The following is a 15,949-nucleotide window of genomic DNA, read 5'->3' on the forward strand; positions in this document are numbered from 1 at the left end:
AGAGAGAGAGAGAGGGACGGACGGACGGACGGACGGATATTGACTTTTATAACTTACATCGTTTCATTGTGTAAACATTAAAAGTTTACCGATCTATGCTTTCACAAGACATGATTTTTATACATGCATATGGACAATATTGTCCGTTGATTCATTTAATAAAATTACAATGCTCTTGCTTAAACAAATAGATGTAGATTATTGTTTTCTCCATAGTGTACACAAATACGCTACATGTATATGATAAATCAAAAATAGATTTAAACTTGTTTAAAATTAGAAATAGGAATTTATTATTAAAGAACAGATCAAAAAGCTAACCAGGACATGAACTTGGTTAGTTACGTGATCAAATACTGTGGGACCCAAAGGGCTTATCGGAAGATTTGATCACGTACAAAAAAAGTTCATATACCGGTGAACATTCTTACATTGCTGTTTATAAGTTTTAAAAATTCACATTTGGAAATGACGTTTTGTTAAAATTACCGAGATATTATGTTTACAATAATCATCGTGAATTACGCCATAGGTCACATATGTACTTAGAAGACCATAGTGTGGTAAACTTGAAAATCGGATTACACTATTTAAAATTAAAAGTTTAAGATTAAAAAATTAATTGGTATATAATGAAATAGAATTGTGTTGTTTCTTTTATTGGTGATTATGATGATGATGCTGACGATAATGATGATAATTATTATCAACATAACGATGATTATATGCCAATTATATTTTTATACAAATTTATAGTGTCATTGTAGATCGTCGATCACCTGCATCCTGGTGAGGAGTACAAGCTGAAGCGTTACCCATGCCAAATCAAAGCCCTAGTCCTCCTCCTTGCCCACTTTCTAAGACTGAGACTTCCCCCAAACACATTGGCCATCGGTAGGTAGACCCCCCCCCCCCCCTTTATGGAAACAAAACATTGTAATAGATATGCATGCAATGCAAGTAAAGGAGGAGTATCCTCCAAATCTCAGACACGTGCTACACAAAAGTGATTCGGGAAATGTTGCCCCAACTTCGGTTGGTTGTTACGATAGTAATACGCTAATTTGAATCAACAAACTACTTCAACTTTTTACTTTTATCGTCCTTTAAACTCCCTTTCAACATGAAAAGGTTTAAATCCCACAAAAGATGAACTTTTTTATTTTCCAATTCATATCCACATTCCACTGGTCTGAGATTATGAAGAGACGCCGTCAAAATTTCAGTCTCGACAAATCTCGCTGAGATTAGGGATAGTCTTGATGAATTAAATGAATTTATTTTTTTTATCGAACATATTTTTTTCTAAATAGAAAAGAAAAGTTCTGGCATTTAGTTTTGCGTTTTGCTAACATGTTGACTGGGCACTGGTTTAAGATTATTTTGCAGTATGTTACACATAACGTGAATTTATAAAATAAAAAATCTTGAATGTTTTAAAGGACACATTGCATATTTTTACGCATAAAATTGGTTACACGAATTTTTACTTTATTCATATTTCCAGACCAAGCGTACATTGTGAAGAAGTCTCCCTATTTGATAAATGAGATGATCAACGTCATTGCACAGCTTGTGACCGAAGCTCAAGGAAACGGTAAGTCTGGTTTTCTTATACACACATTTTACAAAAGAACTGAATATGATATCAGTCAAATTTGACCACCATAAATAACAATATTAAAGTGTCTCAGGTACATTGAAATGTTTAATTTTAAAATAGTTCATATAATGTATTTTGGTTACCTATTTATTTGATTTCTTTTATTTTCCCTCAATTGCAATATATGACGTTAGAAGAGGAGCTATTTTGTAACATATTCAAAGTCTGTCCAAATTCACATTTTTTTATCTTTTTGTTTTAAATGGGAAATACAAAGCAATGCTTTGAACAGGAACAACTACATTATAATGTTTGTAACTTTCTTCTATTTTGGAACACTCTAATGTCATTTTGTTTGGAGAGTTTCGTTAATTTGCATCAATTGAAAAATCATTCAACAGTGAAATTGGAGTCTTAAACAGTGCAGATCTGGGAAATAACAAAATCAACTGAAATACAATTTGCCGTTTGTTATAATAGATGGCATTTAATTAAGTGACTTTGTATCAGGGGTTATTATTCTTAAGAAAGAGTTTGATAATGTGTGTTATAGTTATGTTAAATCAATACAGTTGAACAGAACATGCCACGGCTGGAGACGATAGAGAACTGTATGAAGGTATCCCAGATGTTGATTCAGGCGATATATGTCCGAACCAGTCCATTGTTACAGCTCCCCCACATCACCCAGGATATGCTCAAACACTTTATAACTACAGATGTATGTTTAAATACTTCAATTCTATAACATGTTTTGTAAACAATTCATCCCCTTAAAAAAGTACACTTTGTCACAGATACAAATGTATTAAGCTTTAATACTTCGCATTTATAAAGGTGAGTTAATAAAGTTGTAAAATAAGCACCTTAAAACTAAATATTTTTTATTGACCCGTGTTAAAATTGATCCGTTTTTAACAATAAATATTAATCGGGGTGCTTTTTTAAGTGTTCACAATTGAGATCAAAAGTCGCGAATTTTATATCTTTGATCATTTTGCAACAGTCTGAAATAGTTTTGTTTTTACATCACAAGTTGAAAATTGATCAAAACTAATCAAAAGAGTTTTTAACTGTCTTCAAACTGGAACTTGCTGAAATCGAATTAACGTGTCTATATATTTGAAATATAGCAATTTCAAAATTTGATACTTATTACAACATTGCTGACTTTTAATGTTCATTTGTCTTAAAATGATATATGTTTAAGACTTAGAACTCGGTAGCCTGCTATTTCTTTGTATTAATACAATTATGAGGACAACCATTTGATTTTTATTGGACATAGAAGGAGGGCGCTAACACATTGTTGGACATACACTTCAAAATATCAATTGTATTTTGACTTAAAATGTTTCCCCTTTCCTTTTTGGGCCCCGTACTTCTTGTTTCAGATGACGTGGACAGCTTATTTGGTGTCTTTACTATTATTTTCAACCTGCTAAACTAATTCTAATAAATAAAGCATGTATTGAGTTGTAGATACAAATTAGGAAAGTTCTTGATTTGATCACCATGAAGGAAAAAGATAGGCGATCACTTCTAAACTTCTTGACACAGGATGAATACAATGATATCATTAATGTTTGCGCGTCACTCCCATACATTACCATGGAGGTGTTTTCCTCAGGTACAAATGTATTTGGTCGTGTTCAGTTTTCATTTGAAAAAAAATGTTTCTATGATTGTTCATGTTTAATGAGATTTGATTTCAGATGCATAGCAAAATATATTCTTGACAATAGTACCACAGGGAGTGGATTTTCACTACGTGTAAAATTAAATCTAGTGTTGGAAAACTTAAGGTTATCATTTCAAAATATGTCCAGTTTCCTCGTTGACTAATGATACCGTATATTGCCGACATACAATGTTAGGTTCAGCTAAAAAAATTAATTGCTATTTTGGTCAAATATATATCTTGTTATTTTAGTTCCCAAGCTTGCATGTTGAAAGGTTGTGGTTAATTGTGCATTTTTGTGATTTCATGGATATAGGTAACGTGGATACAGATATAAAAGCGGGTTCTTGGTTAGAATTAAGAGTAAATCTGAAGCGACAGATGATGGAGGTACTATTTGATAAGAAGGATATGTCTCATTTGTTTGAAGATCAGGATAGCAAGGGTAACACATCGAAACAATACAAGGTAAGAAAATACAATAAGATCAGTTGTGATTAGAATGATATCCTTATCACAAATGAGAATGACTAATGAAGAATACTGAAATTGAATTTATCTAATGATGGTCAGAAAAATATTGTCATCAGAATATGGAAAACAAATGTAACAAAAACCAGATTAAGATAAAGTAAGGAATTGTTTAAAGGTTGAGAAGAGGAGAAAGAAACGCTGTAATCATACAAGTGTAATACTAAATTCAAAATTATAGAAATAATACAACTATTTCATTCTTTGTCTCTACTTACTTTTCTCGTCACTTTTTAACGAAGTTGGAAAACACACACAATAGAAATCAGTTTATTTTGAATGAAAATATTCAAAGTTTATTCATTGACATGTCATTTTTGTAGCCTAGAGAAAAAAACAAGAAAAGTGCAAACTTTTTTTTTTACAAAAATAAACAAGAGGCCCATGGGGCCACATCGCTCACCTGAGCAACAATGGGCGTTCAAAAGATATTGTGCCATATGGCCCTCGGTAGAATAACACAAAAAAAATATTGTAAATTTTTATTATTTTTGCATACACGTAATCTTTGACATTGTATCTTTATGAAATACTGTTTTTACACAGAATAAGAAACTCCTACGCAAGATATAGAACAAAATATTTGGTAGGGGTACACTGTTATATAACTTCTAATTCCCTGTATTTTCGTATTTTCTGCTTCCTTCCCCAACTTAATAAAGCGATCAAAATATATGAGAGCATATAGGTACATTTTCTTCCTCAACTACTTACTAGTTATTGTATTTTTTAAAAATATAATAGTTATTGTATTTTATCAAAAAAGTTCTACATGTATATATGTGAAGAAGAAAATTGCACCTCAATGCGCTCAATTTCTCAAATTAAAAATATTCAACAATTTAATTTGTTTTCTCCATTATAATTAAATGACTGTTGTTTACCTCGCGTAAACTGGTGACTTTTATAACTTTACTCACACTTGATTGATGAATACACTGGAATGAAAAATATTGTCACGTGACATGTTAAAGAGCTATAAAAATCAATGTTAGCGTATTGACAGGCACATCACTCTAATTTACTATGGCCCAACCATTATTATCATTTTTATTCAAAATAACATTGGCTACAAACCAGGATAATTTTCCGCTGTAATATTTTCTTGGGAATAGCGATAATTCGTTTATCCCCGCAACAGAAATGTGTCAGAATTATGGAAAGTGTTTTAACAATGTCGTTTTTATTTACTCACATTTCACATTATTCATTGTACAAAGAGAGTAGTTATATACAGCATATTATTCTTCAATTTTTTTGTGTACAAGTATTTAACATACTCTAATTCATATAGAATTTCTAATGATCAACCAAAATTTCAGCGTCAATCGTAGAATTATAAGCAAGATGAGCTCAAAATTTTGCTAGGTTTGAGTCATATTTTGTTCACAGGAGTTTATTACATTCAGCTTAAGACTTTTAACTTGGTATTACAATTTTCCTATTTGGCATTTAAAATGGAAAAAAAGGAATGGCCTCAGATCTGTGTACAAACATAGAATTGTGAGCAAATATCTGTATCTTGCTTATAATTCGAAGCTTAACACTCAAATATGGTAAGTAAATAGACATTGTAAACAATTAAACACAAGAAACATGCACTATAACAAATAAAGAACACAATTTATTTTTTCAAAATGAATCATATTCATGTATATACCTACATATTTCCGTCAGCGATATTAAACTCTATTTAAACTGAATAAACTCGAGAAAATGCCGAGCATCTCAACAAAACATATTGCATTATTCTACTATTACGCAAAAGATGATACCGAATTACCGGTAGCCTGATTGAATTGCATTTTAGTTCTTTCTTACTACATCAGATGTTGCTTAATTTGCGCAGGTAAACAGTAAACTGTTTGATTTACCGAAGTCTCTATTTGATTTGATACGTAAAAATCAGGAAATACAAGCAACAGTTCCCAGGTTTACGCAGAGCATAAATGAAAACGAAACGAAAATCACAACAAGCTAACACGACCGTCATATATGAAAACTGTCAACGCATTGAAATATTTAGCCTCAATTTACATCACAAAATCGGATCCATTATTTTTTGCATGTTTCAAAGATTCCTTTCGTACACGAACTGTTGCACAAAAAACAAATTCATCATTGTCAGATCGACCCGTTTATCATATAGTGTCATGGCTGCTTTTAAAAACAAAAAACCTCGTTTTAGAATTATGGAATACGAGTCTTGGTAAAATGGGTAAGCAAACCCGGGCCGGGGCAAAATAAAAGCCGGGGCAGATCGGCAATCGTCAATTCAAATTACGCATTACTTTGCAGCAATATTTACAGCGAATACAGATATACTGGTCAGTAAATATCTTGAAATTTTAATGAAATTGGCAGATTAATAACTGTCAATCTTTTGTTTTGCCCTGGCCCAGTCATGCCTACCCATTTTACTATGACTCATGTATGCTATAAATTGCTTGAAACACGCCTTTTCTTTCTTATTATTTCGTAATAACTCAGATTTGAAACAGAATTAGCCCATAATTTTTGCAATTTATTTATTTTCCTTCCCATAAGGATTATTCATGCTAAATCACGTTGAATTTGCCTCTGTAGTTCTTGACTGAAGAAGATTTTTTGAAATGCACCCCCCCTTTTTTTTTTTTTTTTTTTTTTTTTTTACAGTTTTGAGGTTTTCTCCGGTTTCAATGAAAATTTTTCTTTCATTTCTGCAATTTATATTCATCTTTCCATAAGAATGCTTTGAGCCAAATTTTTTATTTATTTATGTTTTTATTCATTACTTTCACAGCTTTCTTACATACTACATTTCTTTTGGAATCCTAACATTTTTTTTACATACAATATACATGCAAGAATATATATATGATAGTTCACAATGGTGTAAAAGTTTGTTTTTTATGTTTTAGTGGGGGTGATAAAAGACAGAAAACATTGAGTGAAATAATATGCATATAAACACAAACAAAAGAAACAAAAATAGAAAAGCAAATAAAAAATATAACGTGCAAACCAACTTATAAATTGACAGCTCTAAATTTAAGGATTGTCCAATATGTGATTATAATATACACAAACAACATAATATTTAGCACGTACATGTACATATTTTTATTTATGAGAGAGAAGAAGGCAGAAAGAAAAAAAGCTGACGGGGCAATGGTTGCTTTGCGGCACAGCTGTCTATCAGGGTTTGCTTATCAAAAAGATTTATTTAGATATTTCAAAATGGCATTATACATTCTTTTAACAAAAAGTTGGGGATATAGTAAAGACTTGCTAAATTCTTTCAATAATATTATCCAAGTGTTGCTCCAATTTTTCAAATTTGCAGTTCTTTAAAAGTAAATACTTTTCCACAAGGAGCATGTTTTCAATTTTCCTTTTGAGTTTTGACACATTTAAAGTTGGGTAAGTTTTAAGTCTACAAGTGAAAATATACTGTTTTACAATATAACTTAACAGGTTTTGTATTCTATACAAATGGTAGTTTTTATATTCACCAAAAAGTATACTTTGCTTATCAAACATTAGGGACACCCTGTAGTTTCTTAAAAATAACTCTTCAATGTCACTCCATAGTTCTTTTACAAATGGGCATTCTACAAAAAGATGACTGATTGTTTCAGAATCTTGTTTACAAAAAGAACATTTAGGGGATTCAATAAGTTAAAGCTTATGCAAGTAATAATTTGTTGGTAATATCCTGTGTAAAATTTGGAATTGTAACCAATGGAATTTAGATTCTTTGGTTGTCTTACATGTAAAAGGAAGTTCAAATATTTTATACCAATCATTATCATTAAATATGTGTCATTCTCTTCCCATTTTAGTATTGCTTTATTTTGGACCCTCTTTTCTCTTATCAAAATATTAAACATATCTTTACATCCTTTTCTATTTTTGTAGAATATGGCTAGTGTGTTTGGAATATATTGTCTAACTGTTGGTTTAATTTCTTTTATATTGCATTCACCTATTCGTTTTAAAATACTCTATTTTAGACCATTATATTCAACAAAGTTAGTCTTAATACCAAGTTCAATTAAAGATCAAAACTTTTAAAGTCACCATCTATATCAAAAAGGTCAAAAGATGCAAACAAAACCAGCATTAAAAAACTTCTGAAAAATATACTTTCCTTGCTTATCTTTACCCTTGGATTATACCATGTGTGTTCAAAAAGTGGACTGGTGTTTTGGGAGATTATCTCGCTTATTTTTATGTAACTTAGGAACACCTCTGACCAAAATTTGTTACCTATATTTTTACTGTGTTTAAGTATATAATCCGAGCCCTTTATCATTAATTTTTTTTTTTTTTTCATTTGAGCTTCTAATAAATTCACCCACTTGGATTTTGATGTGAGGAGTCTACGAATCCAACTTGATTTCAAAGCATGTGTAAAATCAGAGTAATCAATCATTTTCAATACCCCCAGTCGATAATCTTGAATGACAATATTTTTTTTAATTTTGTGGACTTTGCCACCCCATAGGAAATAATATAGTTCTTTATCAATTTCTTTTAACATTTCATTGTTAGGGTTTGGTAAGGTAAGAATAAGGTGGTTAAATTTTGAAATAATTAAATTTTTCAAAACCACTAGTCGTCGAAAAGGTGTTAGTTTTCTGCGTTTCCATTGTTTCAAAGTACTTTGAATTTTTTGAAATATTGGGTTGTAATTTAAATCAATCATTTCAATAAGATTTATGGAGAATTTAATTCCTAGCAAGTCAAAAGTGTTATTTCCCCATTCTAACTTCCATCTTGAATGATGAAAAACCTCTTTTGAAATTTTTTTGCTCCCAATCCAAACAAGTTTTGTTTTAGAAAAAAATATTTTTAGTCCTGATAAGTCAGCAAAAAAATCTAGTTCTCTTAGAATTCCATCTAATGATTCTGGGGATCCATCTGAAAACAGAGTAGTATCATCTGCATACTGTGAAAGTTTATATTCTTCTCCTTCTATAATTATACCTTTAATATCTTTGTTATTTCTTATAAGAATCCCTAAAACTTCTGCACATAAAAGAAAAAGATATGGTGAAATAAGGTCACCTTGTCTACAGCCCCTTTGAGGGTAAAATAATCTGACGCTATCCCATTTTGAATAATACATGACTTGATTCCACTATAGACAGTTTTTACCCAATCTTTAATTGAATCACCAAAATTAAATAGATCAAGGGTCTGGTAAATAAAATTCCAAGATATGGAATCGAATGCTTTTTCAAAGTCTATTAACATTAATAATCCTGGTATTTGGTTTTGTTTAGTATAGTTCATTAAATCATACACTAGTCTAATATTTTCTCCTATGAATCTCCCCTTTAGTAATCCTGTTTGGTCACTACTGATTAGTTTGTCTAAGACTTTTTTAATCGTTCCGCTATACATCCAGAGGCTAATTTATAGACAACATTTAATAGACTTATTGGGCGCCATTTTTTTTAAATATTGCCTAGGTTTTCCTTCTTTGGGAATACAGGTAATAATTCCTTATTTATTAGTTTCTGAAAAGTTTAACAATTCATGATTTTTTTATTGCCCGTGTTATAAAGGAACCCAAGTCTTTCCAAAAAATTTTAAAAAACTCGCTAGAGAAACCATCCGGTCCAGGACTTTTATCATTCTTCATTTTTTTAAGAAAGTTTTATACTTCTGTTTTGATTAATGGGCCTTCAATGTATTGCAATTCCTTAGTATCTAATTTTGGAAAGTCAAACTGATTTATTTTTTCTTTAACAAAATTTTCTCCAGCTTCCTGTGTTTTTTTTACTATACAGCTTCTCATAGAAGTTTTTTGTTTCATTTAAAATTTCATATATTTTTGTTTCGTCTTCTTGCACTAGTTTTGGTATTTGCTTATTGATAAAGCTTTTAGATTCTAAAGAAGTAAAGTACTTAGAGGGCTTTTCACCTTCCTCTATCCATTTGCTTCTTGACCGTAAACACTGTCCTTTAAGCCTTTCTTTTCTAATATTCTCAAGTTCATTTTGTTTACTGGTAATGTCAGGCAAGGATTGTTCTGCTAAGTTTTGTTCCAGAATAAGTATTTCTTTTTCTAATTGTGATTCTCGCTTACTTGCATTTTTTCTTCTTTAAAGTAGAGTATGAAATTGTTTTTCCTCTTATTTCCATTAACAAGCTGTCTAGAAATATTTGGTCATTTATTGTAAAAGATATTATGTCATTGTCTATCTCTGGAATTAATTCTATATTATAGACTAAACAGGCATATTGTAGCTTAACCTCGAAAATCTTGTCCTTAATTAGTTTAACATAACCCTTGTCTGTTAGTAATGAATTATTACATTTCCAAAAACCTTTACCCCTCTTAAATTCAGTTGTTTTAAAAATTAATACTACTGGTGAATGGTCTGATCGATAACTATTTTCAAACTTTATTTGTGGAGCCAGAGATAAAAAAGATTGTGAGATCAACAAAAATCAAGTCTTCCCTGTTTAATTGGGTTTCTCTTTCTCCAGGTGTATTTTCTTAATGTGGGATTATTTTCACTAAAAATATCAATTAAGTCAAGAGTCTCCATGAGTTTATGAACTTCTACTTGTGCCTTAGGATTATTTATTCTTGTATAGTTCATTGTATCTAGGTCTTGATTCAATACTAAGTTAAAATCCCCACCTATTATTACATACTGTGGAATCATTAGATTTCGTGGTGGCTCAATTTTCGTGGATTTCGTGGGTACCTCTCATCCACGAATTAACACCCTCCACGAATAATATAATAGGGCTATAAAGTAATATTTCATTTTGTAGGTATTTGTAGAAAATACACGATATTACGTCCCCACGAACCTATAGAATTTCAGCAATCCACGAAAATTGGCCCCCACGAAAATTTATGATTCCACAGTATTGACCTGAGTAAATTTCTTCTATCCTTCCTAACAGTTGGGAATAAAACTCTGGGGTATCAGAATTTTGGCCATATAAGTTGACTAGTAAAAATTGTAGGTTGTCAATTGTAGCCTCTAAGATAAGATAATTTCCATTTTCATCTCTGTAATTTTTATGTACTTTATTTTCACAATTATCATTAAAGAGAATTGCAATTCCCCTTGAATTTGACCTATATGAATTAAAAAAGACATCATGACCCCACATTGTTTCTATATCATGTTCTTCCTTAGTTGTAAAATGTGTATCTTGAGTAAAATAAACATTATATTTTTTTCAATTTTAAATTCATTAAAACATCTTGACACTTTCTTTTATCCCCTAGTCCTTGATAATTTACAGAGATGATTTTCAGTTGGTTGGTCATATAATCATCTGTTAATTTAACCATTGTCAAACACAAAATACATAACAAATATCATGCCCCAATAGAGAAAAGAGAGGGATATTATGTTCCCTATTGAAAATAAAAGGCTGTGCATATTAGAAAAGGTACATATTGCGCAGACTGGCAAATGCATGGTATTTTATTTTAACGAGTTATTGTTTAACAAAAAAAAACATGACCCTGTACTTGGTTATACACATATATGAAAAAAGATTGTTATATTATCTTTAAAATAAGGATGTTTGAAGAGACAGCAGTGCTTATCCTCCTGTACAGTTATGTTTAGAAGTTAATTGTGAGGATGTTAATCAACTGGAGAATTACTTATTATTTGTAAAATTAAACGTATAATTACATCCTCCCCGACTCATGTACATAAGCATGTAATAAAGAACAAAATCACGTCTAAAAGTAACACTAACTCTTTAATGGATAACGCTCGCATACCTCTCAGGTGTTGTCAAAGTGTTGTGACTTTATATAAGAACAAAAAAAGGTGGAAAACGGAAAAGAACAGAGAAAAGATCAATTCTTTGATTCTCAGCTGTTAAACCGGATACGACTCTGTTGATACTAAATGTAAAACCCGAATTGTACACTGAGTAAATCCGGCGTAACATACACAATGAAATGAAATGAGCGGACGATAGGGCATTATTAACAAAACTTTAAACAGAATAAAATATGGAAAAATGCAGAAAAAATGGAAATATCATAGAAGATTTACAATTCAGGTAGATTGAAGGTAATAATGAAAAAAGTCATACAATTGTGAGAATAATATAGTAGAAAAAAAGTCTTTGAGCCAAATTTGGTTGAATTTGGTTAAGTGGTTTTTAATAAGAAGTTCAAAATGTGAACAGTTTACAGACGGACAGACAGACGGACAGACAGACAGACAGACGGACAATTTGTGATCAGAATAGCTCACTTGAGCTTTCAGCTCAGGTGAGTTAATTAAAACTAGATACGATCTCGTTATGAGTATCGAGTAGGTCTTCCGTTCAATTTTTAAACGAAACTAATATTGTTACGATCAACAACATTGTTCCTATAATGCATTACCAAATTTTGATCATTTTAAAGGTATGTGTAAAAGACTTTACGAGTGTCTTGGCCCCTAATTTAAAGGGTCAGACCTCTTTTCTTGAATTCGTTCGCAAGCACTCACGAATACTAACATTTTTAAGGTATTCCGTTTCCAACGGAAGACCTTATAGTTTTCGTAGTTTCTTATTAAGGTCTTCCGTTTCCAGCGGAAGACCTTATTGTTTTCGTACTGTTTCTTATTATTTTTTTTCCAAATTTTGTGCACGCGATTTCTCAAAAACTATTCGACCGATTTCAACCATTATTTTACAGAAGATAGAATATGCTCTAAACATAATATGTTTTTGATATTTTTTCTGTTGTCGCTTCCAGTACCGATTTATCGGCCATTTTGTAAATGTTTACGACCTATTTTGTGCAGAGCTGATCTCAGAAACTATCAAAAATATGACTATGAAATTTTCAGGATAGGTAGTCTATAGTTTGAAGTTGTGCACTATTATTTTGTTTTACGTCAGGGGCGCCATTATTTGGAGCTCACCGAGGCACGAAAATCGGGAACGAATTTTCATTCATTTTATCAGTTGACATTTTGTTAAGACATATATAGCAAAAGTGGTAGAAAATTAAAAATTCTTTCGAACTCATTCAAGAAAAAGGGTTTGGCTTCTTCTTTTTTTTTTTGGGGGGGGGGGGAGGGGGGGGGGGCAAGAGACTCGTAAAGTCTATTACAAATTACATAAAAACGATTAAGATTTCGTAATGCATTATAGAAGCAAAGTTGTTGATTGTAGCAATATATATCTGGAAAACTCATTGCCACACCCATTTATTACGTAATTAGGGATTTGTATACATTATCTGAAAGTGTGAGTGTTTGGGGGGGGGGGGTGGTAATTCTGAAATTGTATCGATTATTCATGGTATGATTTAAAACAGAAATCGCAAGGAAGACCTACTCGTTACTCGTAACGAGATCGTATCTAGTTATTATTATTTTTTTCCCCAAATTTTGTGCACGCGATATCTCGTAAACTATTCGGCCGATTTCGACTATTTTTTCACAGATGATTGCCAGTGGTCATAATTCTACAAGTTATTTGAAATTTTGAAATCGTCACTTCCGGTTCCGATTTACGGCCGGTTTTGTAAATTTTTACGACCAATTTTGTGCAAACATAAACTCAGAGACTATCAGAGATATGAATATAAAATTTTCAGGATAGGTAGACCATAGATTGAAGTTCTGCACAATGCCAGTGGCGCAAAGTTTAGGAGCTCGCCTAGGCTCGAAAATTAGATACGAATTTTGAATCAAAATTTTCATACGCTTTGATCTGTATCTTTTTATCAGTTAATATTTTGTTAACATATATATAACACTAGATACGATCTCGCTACGAGTAACGAGTAGGTCTTCCGTTCAATTTTTAAACGATACGATTAAAATATCAATGAAATTTGAGATAACCACTCCATTTCAGATATTATATACCATCGTCAATATCCTTTAAAATGCTTAACAAAGAGTTTTGCTTTTTCACACACAGCACATTAAAGATTTAAGATTTTATTCCCCTAAAATCCCTAATTACGTCATCAACGGGTTTTGAAATGAGTTTTACAAACTGATAATGTTACGATCAACAACTTTGTTTCTATAATGCATTACAAAATTTTGATCGTTTTTAAGGTATGTGTAATAGAGTTTACAAGTGTCTTGGCCCCTAATTTAAGGGGCCAACCCTTTGTTCTTGAGTTCATTCGAAATGTCTAACGAATACTAACATTTTTTGTTCTAACACTTATCTAGAATTGTTATTCATGTTTTAGATACGAATGATTGGATATTTTAGGGGCCAGCCTTCTAGATCCCTCATGGGGACAGACATTGGTGTTTTGATTAATGGAATCGATTAGAATCATCAATGCAAACATTTTCTCTTCAACAATGCATAACAAAATATGTCTTCTTTTCTAAATATATTGCGTCAAAGTTTAAGTACTTTGGCCCCTAAAAATCCCTAATTACGTAATAAATGGGCGTGGCAATGATTTTACCTGATAGATATTGTAACGATCAACAACTTTTCTTCTATAATGCATTACAAAATCTTTATCGTTTTTAAGTTATCTGTAATAGTGTTTACGAGTGTCTTGTCCCATTATTAAAGGGGCCAGCCCCTATTTCTTGATTTCTTTGACAAGGTCTTAAGAATTCTAACATTTTTTGTTCTTACACCAATCTAAAATTGTTGATCATTTTTGAGATACAAATGATTGAATATTTTAGGGGCCAGCCCTTTAGATCCTTAATGGGGACATACATTGCTATTTTGATTAATGGAATCGATTAGAATCATCAATGCAAACATTTTCTCTTCTACAATGCTTAACAAAATATGTCTACTTCTCTAGATATATTACGTCAAAGTTTAAGTACTTTGGCCCCTAAAAATCCCTAATTACGTAATAAATGGGCGTGGCAAGGATTTTACCTGATAGATACTGTAACGATTAACAACTTTGCTTCTAAAATACATTACAAAATCTTTATCGTTTTTATGTTATTTGTAATAGAGTTTACGAGTGTCTTGGCCCCTAATTTAAGGGGCCAGCCCCATTTTTTTGATTTTGTTGGAAAGAACTTTTGATTATCTACTACTTTTATTATATATGTTTTAATAAAATATCAACTCATGAAAAGATACAGATCAAAACGTATGAAAATTTGGATTCGAAATTCGTACCCAATTTTCGAGCCTAGGCGAGCTCAAAGAAATGGCGCTACTGGCGTAAAAAAATTGCATTGTGCACAACTTCAAACTATGGACTACCTATCCTGAAAATTTTATATTTACATCTCTGATAGTCTCTGAGTTTATGTCTGCACAAAGTTGGTCGTAAAAACTTACAAAATCGGCCGTAAATCGGAACCGGAAGTGACGATTTCAAAATTTCAAAAAACTTCTAGAATTATGACCACTGGCAATCATCTTTGAAAAAATGGTCGAAATCGGCCGAATAGTTTTCGAGAAATCGCGTGCACAAAATTCGTGGAAAAAAAAAAATAATAACTAGATACGATCTCGTTACGAGTAACGAGTAGGTCTTCCGTTCAATTTTTAAACGATAGGATTAAAATATCAATGGAATTTCAGAATCCCCCCCCCCCCCCGATCCACTCCCTGATAATGTATACAATTGTCAATATCCTTTCAAATGCTTGACAAAGTGTTTTGCTTTTTCACATACAAAACATTGAAGATTTAAGATGTTAGTCCCCTAAAATCCCTAATTATGTCATCAATGGGTGTTGCAATGAGTTTCACAAACTGACATTGTTACGATCAACAACTTTGTTTCTATAATGCATTACAAAATCTTTATCGTTTTTAAGAAATATGTAAAAGACTTTACGAGTGTCTTGGCCCCTAATTTAAGGGGCCAGCCCCTTTTTCTTGAGTTCATTCAAAAGGTCTCACAAATTCTAACATATTTTGTTCTTACACGTATCCAAAATTATTGTTCATTTTTTAGATACAAATGATTGGATATTTTAGGGGCCAGCCTTCTAGATCCCTATTGGGGACAGACATTTGTGTTTTGATTAATGGAATAGATTAGAATCATCAATGCAAACATTTTCTCTTCTACAATGCTTAACAAAATATGTCTCCTTTTCTAAATATATTGCGTCAAATTTTAAGTACTTTGGCCCCTAAAAATCCCTAATTACGTAATAAATGGGCGTGCCAATAATTTTACCTGATAGATA

At 31.6% G+C, this 15,949-nt stretch overlaps 1 protein-coding gene across 1 annotated transcript; it reads left to right on the forward strand.

The window, feature by feature from the left end:
• The first annotated feature begins 327 nt into the window (after positions 1-327).
• LOC136271898 (translocation protein SEC63 homolog) lies at positions 328-14,091 on the forward strand. Its single transcript, XM_066072474.1, has 7 exons — positions 328-336; positions 768-894; positions 1,508-1,597; positions 2,176-2,324; positions 3,086-3,233; positions 3,601-3,752; positions 14,005-14,091. The coding sequence occupies exons 1-7, from the start codon at positions 328-330 to the stop codon at positions 14,089-14,091; spliced, it is 762 nt and encodes a 253-aa protein (XP_065928546.1).
• The last annotated feature ends 1,858 nt before the right edge of the window (positions 14,092-15,949 follow it).

The sequence above is a fragment of the Magallana gigas genome, chromosome 9 (genome assembly GCF_963853765.1).
Source record: "Magallana gigas chromosome 9, xbMagGiga1.1, whole genome shotgun sequence".
Taxonomy (NCBI): domain Eukaryota; kingdom Metazoa; phylum Mollusca; class Bivalvia; order Ostreida; family Ostreidae; genus Magallana; species Magallana gigas.